Source organism: Sinocyclocheilus rhinocerous, unplaced genomic scaffold (genome assembly GCF_001515625.1).
Source record: "Sinocyclocheilus rhinocerous isolate Xijiao unplaced genomic scaffold, SAMN03320098_v1.1 scaffold61, whole genome shotgun sequence".
Lineage (NCBI taxonomy): Eukaryota > Metazoa > Chordata > Actinopteri > Cypriniformes > Cyprinidae > Sinocyclocheilus > Sinocyclocheilus rhinocerous.
In genome coordinates this window covers 1828975-1837323 of record NW_015640445.1, presented here as the reverse complement: position 1 = coordinate 1837323, position 8349 = coordinate 1828975, and the positions used below count along the sequence as shown (strand labels likewise).

The 8349-nt window shown below is 33.3% G+C and overlaps 1 protein-coding gene across 7 annotated transcripts in view; it reads right to left on the bottom strand.

Annotated features, from left to right (window-relative positions):
* Positions 1–8349, bottom strand: part of LOC107752760 (kinase D-interacting substrate of 220 kDa-like) — a 60980-nt gene that overhangs the window by 3792 nt on the left and 48839 nt on the right. For all 7 annotated transcript variants that reach the window (XM_016568809.1, XM_016568810.1, XM_016568811.1 and 4 more), the window contains 3 exons: positions 7079–7108; positions 4904–5041; positions 1955–2053 (listed from right to left, as the gene is read on the bottom strand). In XM_016568809.1, the coding sequence (XP_016424295.1) occupies positions 1955–2053; positions 4904–5041; positions 7079–7108 (267 nt within the window). The remainder of the gene's footprint in view (positions 1–1954; positions 2054–4903; positions 5042–7078; positions 7109–8349) is intronic.

Here is an 8349-nt window from a genome sequence, read left to right as displayed (position 1 = left end):
ATATATATATATATATATATACACACACACATATATATATATAAAATTAAATAAAAAATGTATATATAAAAAAAAATAAATAGTAATAATAAAAATAAATGAATTAATAATAATAGATAAATAAATAGCAATAAAATAATTTTTTACAAAGATTTTAGAAACGCTGACACAGCATTAAAAGCTGAATGTTGTATTCCTGTATTCTTAACTTCTAAAACGCAAATAGTATTAAAACTATTCAGAAAAAGATACACTATCATTTAAAGGTTTGGGGTCGGTAATTTTAAATGTTTTGAAAGAAGTGCTCACCTAGGCTGTATTCATTTGATCGAAAATGCAGTAAAAACTAATATTGCGAAATAGTTTAGTATTCTAACATTTTAAAATGTAATTTATGCATGTGATGGAAAAGCTGAATTTTCATCATCCATTACTTCCGTTTTTAGTGTCACATGATCCCTCAGAAATCATTCTAATATATTGATTTGGTGTTCAAGAAACATTTCTTATAATTATCAATGTTGAAACAGTTGTGCTGATTAATATTATTGTGGAAATTGTGATACATTTTTTAAAGATTCTTTGATTAATAAAAAATTCAATAGAACAGCATTCATTTGAATTATAAATCTTTTATAACATTATAAATGTCTTTACTGCCACTTCTGAATTTAATGCATCCCTGCTGAATAAAAGTATTAATTAAAAAAAAAAAGAAAAAAAAAAGAAAGAAAACAATCTTACTGACCCCAAACTTTTCAACTATAGTCTTTGCAATATTATTATAATATTATGAAATGAATGGTGTCAATGATCGTCTTCAGGCAATTTCCAAGTCAGCAGTCTTCCACATTATTGTGGTTTCAAAGAACAAGAGATACCCGGGATTTATACTGTAGAGCTGGTCATTTAATGAAACGCAAATGTAAATATTTTAATATTTTAAGATACTGGATTTTTGACTTTCATGAGCTGTAAGCTCTAATCATCAAAATTAAAACAAAAAAACTATTGAAATGTTTTACTTTACATGTAATGCATGTAGAATATATGAAAGTTTAACTTTTTGAAATAAGTTACAAAAAAAAGAACTTTTTCATGATATTCTAATTTTTTGAGATGCACCTGTATATATATGAAGTGTTCAGATGCAAAAGCCTCTAAGTGCCGTATGAAATGAGCATTTTTATCAGGCTCCTATATTTATGTTCAGTTATTTCAATTTAATTGCATAGAAAATGACCTATACACTGCCATTCTATCGAGATATTTAATTTTAGTTCAGATAAAATAAAATAGCAATAAACAAATAAATACAAAACAATACAATAGAAATCACAGACATTCATATCCAGTAAGGATTCCATTTTTCTGAAGACCCCTGAATTAGCCGAAACCAGTGTTTTAAAAACAGAAAAGAAAATGTTTGTGGAACACGAATCTTTCCTGACCTCCTCAGAGAAAACAAGACTTTTAATTTTAAGCAACTTAGATACCAGACCAATAAATAAATAAATAAAAATGTCATGTTTCACTGTGGCATTTATGTGAAGCTTCTGAGGCACGCCAGTATCACAACTAGCCCCGAGTCGTTCCATTTGGACTTGTTTCCAGCCCAAAGAATGCTACTTTTTTTTGTAAACGTCAAGCTATTCAGATCTTCAAGTGGACACTGAGCTCCCACTGACAATAACCCTCCTTCATCCAGAAAGCAGCCATCTTGGACCAGATGGCTGCCTGCTTGCTGGCAACACAACATTCGTTTGTATAAGCGCAAATGGAAATCTGATCAACACAGCTACATGTGTTCCTTATTTCAACCCGATCCAGCCTTCTTCACTATAGAGAGATTAGCTGTGTGCTAAACATTACAAACCACAAACAGAAAGATGACCATTATCTGATCTGAACGTGTAGGAAAGAACAGAAGATCACACATCAGCTGATGTCTTACCATGGACCTGAAGAGATGCCAGTCTCCAAAGTTCATGTTCATTTCCTTCTTGAGCTCATCAAGGTTGCATTGAGACAGAACCCGGCCGTTCACGTTGGCCTACATTTAGGATGACAGAATTTGACATAAGAACATTATGGCATTCAACAGCTAACAAATTTGAGATCAATTTCATCTCGGCAGTATGTCAAAGGTTGAAAACAAAGTTCACAATTGAGATTGTGAAGTATGCAGGCAGATGCGGCACAGCTGGCAGGTTGACTAATGCATGTCTAATGAAGACATCAGAAATGTCATTGCTTCCTTCAGATGTTGTCCAATGGAAAGAAAGGCCTCATTGTGAAACCTCTGTATGCACCACATGGAGCTGATAAAACTGCTCTTTTCCAATGGATGAACATGTATTTACAGGGATGGACTCATTTACCACACCCCATGTCTCAGTCCTGTTTTTCACTTTTTGTGTAGAAATTGGTGTATTTCCATGAAAAAAATAGGTATAAGACTAAGAGAAGATACTTTCAGAAGATAAAATATTACATCAGCTGCTTTATTTTCTATTCACTTTATATATTGTTGGCAGCTCTGTTACCAAAATATGTTCAAACACAGTTCAAAACCCATTGTTTGGTTTTTATCTTCTAGCAATAAACAACTGTAAAACATAAGAATGAAACAGAAAACAGTAAAAAAAAAGAAAAGAAAAGAAAAGATAAAGAAATTAGAAATTACTTTGCTAGTTTGTGCCAAATTTTGATTTGTAGTTAGTTTGGCATCAACAAGATTTTTTTTATTTATTTTTTATTTTATTTTTTTAAGAAACTAATGCTTTTATTTTGCAAGGATGCTTTAAATTGATCAAACATGGCAGCAAACACTTTAACATTATTACAAAAAAAAAGTATTCTAAAAAAACGTATCACTGTTAATCACAAAAATATTAAGCAGCACATCCTTTGTCAGCATCGATAATAATAATGTATGTTGAGCGGCAAATCTGCATATTACACTGATCTGAAAGATCAATCAATTATTTTAAACTGTTTTATTTTTAATTATTAAAAATAAACTGTTTTAATTAATTATTTTTATTTTAAACTTTTAAACTGTAAACTTTACTATATTTTGATCAAATAAATGCAGACTACAACATTTTTTTTTACTTTTTTCTATACATTAAAGTAAAAAATATTTGTTATAATTTTCTTACAATCATTTAGGTAACAGCGCTGAAGGCTGAGCTTGACAAATACTACAATTTGTTGTAAACAATGAGAAAATGCAATTTGATTATTTACTTTTCTACCCATCATGATTAGCAGAGTCCAAATAATCTTATTTCCTTGGTATTATAATTTTAGTGTTATATTTAATTTTTTTATAATAAGGATAAAAAATACATTAACAAAGCTGACATAGATAAAATAAAATTTTTGCTAATTAAAATTTTTTGCTAGTTTAATTAGTAAAATTATTTCAATTAATAAATTAATAGTTACAAATTTGTGCTACTGTAGTGAATTGAATATCATTTCAACAGATTGTTAAAATTGTATTATGATTATATTATGATTTAATTCCTAATTTAGGGGGGAGGGGATATAGAGATCAGATATGCTTAAAATTAGCTACTTACAGTTGAGGTCAAACGTTTACATCCCCTTTCAGAATCTGCAAAAATGTTAATTATTTTACCAAAATAAGAGGGATCATATAAAATGCATGTTATTGTTTATTTAGTACTGACCTGAATAAGATATTTCACATACATTTTTTTTACATATAGTCCACAAGAGAAAATAATAGATGAATTAATAAAAATGTCCCCGTTCAAAAGTTTATCCCCATTTAAAAGTACATCCCCTTGATTCTTAATTCTGTGTTGTTACCTGAATGATCCACAGCTGTGTGTTTGTTTGTTTGTTTTTTGTTTAGTTATAGTTGTTCACGAGTCCCTTGCTTGTCCTGAACAGTAAAACTGCCTGCTGTTCTTCAGAAAAATCCTTCAGATCCCACAAATTCTTTGGTTTTCCAGCATTTTTGTGTATTTGAACCCTTTCCAACAATGACTGCATGATTTTGAGATCCATCTTTTCACACTGAGGACAACTGAGGGACTCATACACAACTATTACAGAAGGTTCAAACGTTCACTGATGCTCAAGAAGGAAAAACCATGCATTAAGAGCCTTAGATACCTTAGAAAAAAGTTTTACCTTAGAAAAAAGTTTTACCTTAGAAAACTTTTGAACAGAATGGAGATGTGCACATTTTTCTTATTTTGCCTAAATATCTTTTTTTTTTTCATTTAGTACTGCCCTTAAGAGGCTACAGAAGATAGTTACATCATGTTTCCTAGAAGACAAAATAAGTTAAATTTACCCTGATCTTCAAATTAAAAAAGTTTTCACCCCCCGGACTTAATGCATGGTTTTTCCTTCTGGAACAAACAAGGGACTCATGAACAACTATCACTAAACAAAAAAACAACTGTGGATCATTCAGGTAACAGCACAGTATTAAGAATCAATTTTTGAACGGGGTCATTTTTATAAATTCAACTATTATTTTCTCTTGTGGACTATATGTAAACATCTTTTATGTGAAATATCTTATTCAGGTCAGTACTAAAGAAACAATAACATTCATTTTGTATGAACCCTCTTATGTTGGTAAAATAATTAACATTTTGCAGATTCTGAAAGGGGATGTAAACTTTTGACCTCAACTGTATTAGCTACTTCATATGTTATATTTGTTAGATAATACTTTTTCAAACATATTTCACAGTTGTCATAAAAACCCATTAGATTTGCACCTTAAATGCTTTAAAGAAGCAATAGGACAACAAAGTGTACTGTGAAAGCGAACAGTAAAATCACATGCCAAACCTTTAAATGGACTGCATGCTTTTCAATGGAACTTCCAGGACACTTCTCCAGAACATACCTTTTTGATTGTGCCGATATACTGCTCCAGCATGCTGGAGTCGAGGCCCTGGATCTGTCTGAGCTTCTCACATACGCCATCGATGCTCAGAGAACTGAGGAGGACCTGAGATCCACTAGAAACCACAGAACCAGAGCCCTACACACACATACAGTAACTAGTTACTCATTCCATCAGTTCATAATGCATTCTGGAATAGCAAGGCATGAGGCACTGTCAAAGCCATGTGAGGCAAAAGCAGTACAACTCAAGAAAAAGCAAGGCAGTAATTCAATGTCATTACAGAATAAGGAACTCTGAGCAGTTATGGGTGAAGGAACAATACGTGATACATGATGGAAATTTCTGTCTGTTGAAGTCATGTATGGGAGCTATCATTACAAGATTTGCGGAGAGTAAAATGCATGTTTAATGTAAAATGCTAATGTGTAGGTGTCAAGTGTAGACAGCCACAAGATCTTTAAATTGGTCTGGATTGTCAGTGGTGACCCAGTTTGTTTTGCTGTAATGGTTGATCTTTGTCATGTGCACTGATCTCATTAGACCCTTCTAGTATGACGTACACTCTTAAAAATAAAAGCTTCCAAAAGTTGGGTTTTGCAGTAATTCCACAGAAGAGCCATTGTGGTTCCCCAAAGAACCTTTCAGTAAACAGTTCTTAAAGGATCCATTTTTAGAACATTTTAATACTCTAAAGAACCTTTTTCCACTGTAAAGAACCTTTTGTGGAATGAAAAGGTTCCATGGATGGTAAAGGTTCTTTGTGGAACTATTGATGCCAATAAAGAACCTTTATTTTTAAGAGTGTTCCACAACAAGTTATTTATAGTGGAAAGAATCTTTTTCTTTCTTTCTTTCTTTCTTTCTTTTTCTTCACCTTAATGTTCTATTAAGAACAGTTCACTGAATGGTTCTTTGTGGAACACAAAATGGTTCTTCTATGACATCGCTGCGAAAACCACTTTTTGGAACCTTTATTTTGGTTCTTTATGGAATCATAGATGCCATTATTATTATATTTATTGTGCTCAGCCCACTTAATTAATACTATAATGTAATGCAACAATCCTATATTAATAAGATAATTGGAAATTAGTTACATTATATTAGTTTACTTCTCGTGAAGTTGCTCACTTTAATCATTTGAAGCCATAGTTCATTTAATAAATGACTCAGCATTAACATTATATACAAGCATGTTGGTAACACTTTATTTTAAGGACTAATTCTCACTATTAACTAGTTGCTTATTAGCATGCATATTACTAGCATATTGGCTGTTAATCTCTTTTTCTGCATGACCATATTTTAGATCCCTTATCCTACCCCATACCTAAACTTAACAACTTTACCAACAGTTATCGTTTATCGAGGCAAAATCGCAGTTAACAGTTAATATTGAGAATTGGTCTCCAAAATTAAGTGTGACCGGTGTGTTCTTCATATGATGATGACTGGGCCTTTTATCTATATCTAGGTCAGTCTGCTTGGGAAACAACTACTGTGATGAGCAGTCAAAAAATATAAAATATGTCCATGATTCTTTGTTCAAAAATGTGTGGTGTGGATTCTCAGCCAAGCTTGACACCAGTTGTGTTCACCTAAAATATTTGTAAGTCCTATTCATCAGCAGCAGGCATGTTTAATAAGAAAAAATACAAGAAATAAAAGTAAATTAGTGCCTTGAGAGCGAATTGGATGAAACTGCAGAAAACTGTAAAAGAATCAGCCAACCAGGAGACTATAGTCACGACTAATATTCCCCAGTTCTCTAAAAACTCATTTGCATTCAGATTCAAACAAGAGGGCGTCAAAATTAAACTTGAAACACTGGTCTGAATATATATAATGGAGAATAAAGTTGACTAATTTTTGTTTAACAACAGCTTAAATTTCAATCTGTTCCTCACATTAAATTATCATATGGCTTCAGAGGACTTAAAATATAGTGCACAGGTTGCAGGGAAGTTGTTATTGTCCTTTCTGGAGCTGGACAGCCTGTGATGTTCAGTTGTACACGTACTTTTGGCCACAGTGTATCTGAACAGAAATTTCACAATGACAGAACTGGCTGTTCATTTTGTTCTGGTTTTAAATGAAACAAGCCAAAATGAGCAGAAGCCCTGAAAATGACACAGTTAATATGAGAAAATTGAAGGGTTTAAATGTTTGTACCTGCTTCATTCTGAAGGGCAGCGATTTTATCTGGGATCGAGAAAAGGAGAGAGGACGAGAGGAAAGGAGGGATTAGGTCACATGCTTCAATCTGCAATCAATCAAATGTACACACAATAACATTATTTATGACAGATGCTTGTCTCATAGCATCCAACCTGCATGGATTTCACAGTAATGATTTTAACAAGCCAATCGAACAGAGAACTTCAGATGCGGTGAATCAAAAGAACAACATTTTGGAGAAAGGATGGACTAGCAAGGAGTTTCGAACAGAAAAGACATATAAAAGGAGAATAGGAGAAACTGAGAGGACTGTTCACGACTCCATGCCGAGAAGTTGTTTAATTCCAAAACGGCCCCACCCTGATGGGTGAGTGTTCGAGCCGGGCGATAAGAGTGTAATTAGCGTGAGGGGCCGGGGAGGAGGAAACAGACGTGTTCGCTGAATGAAGCAGCTCGCTGTGCTGATAAGAGCGGCCTCATTCAGCGCGCCGTCCCAGCATTGCTGATGCTAATCCAGCCAGCCTCAGATAGCAGCAGCCTTTCACACCACGCAGAACAAAGCAGCGATGGGGGGACAGACCAGAGAGCGGATCAAATGACTGAGGCATGAAAGAGCAAAACAACAGGGCTGAAGGAAGGAGGGCAGAATATGAGGAGAGAAACTTGACTCAAGCAATGACAATGGGGAAGAAGGACAGAGGTGCAGGAAAGGAGAATATGCTGGAAGATCTGAGAGATGTGTAAATAGATGGTTTTAGGGATGATAAGTCAGTGAGCATCAGTAATGGTCTAATCTGAGATAATTATGATTTCAATTTCAGTATCAGATATTTGGCCATTTTAGAGATTAGTGGCGTCAGAAGATAGCTGTGGCCAGTTTGGCAACAGAAGCATCATCCCAACAGCCCACAGACAATGGATATTGCACATTTTCCATTTTGTATGGAAGTTTATATTGAATTAAATTGATATATTGTTTAAAATAAATGTTCATTTGATTCAGAAATTTAGTTTGGAGTTATTAAAATTACACTATTGTTCAAAAGTTGGGGTGGTAAGATTTTTTAATGTTTTTGAATGAAAGAAGTCACTTATGCTATAAATGGCTGTATTTATTTGATCAGAAATGCAGTAAAAAAAAGAAATATTGTGAAATATTATTACAATTTAAAATCGCCCCTTTCAGTTTTAATGCATTTAAAATGTAGTTTATTCCTGTGATAGCAAAGCTGAAATTTCAGCAGCCGTTACTCCAGTCTTCAGTG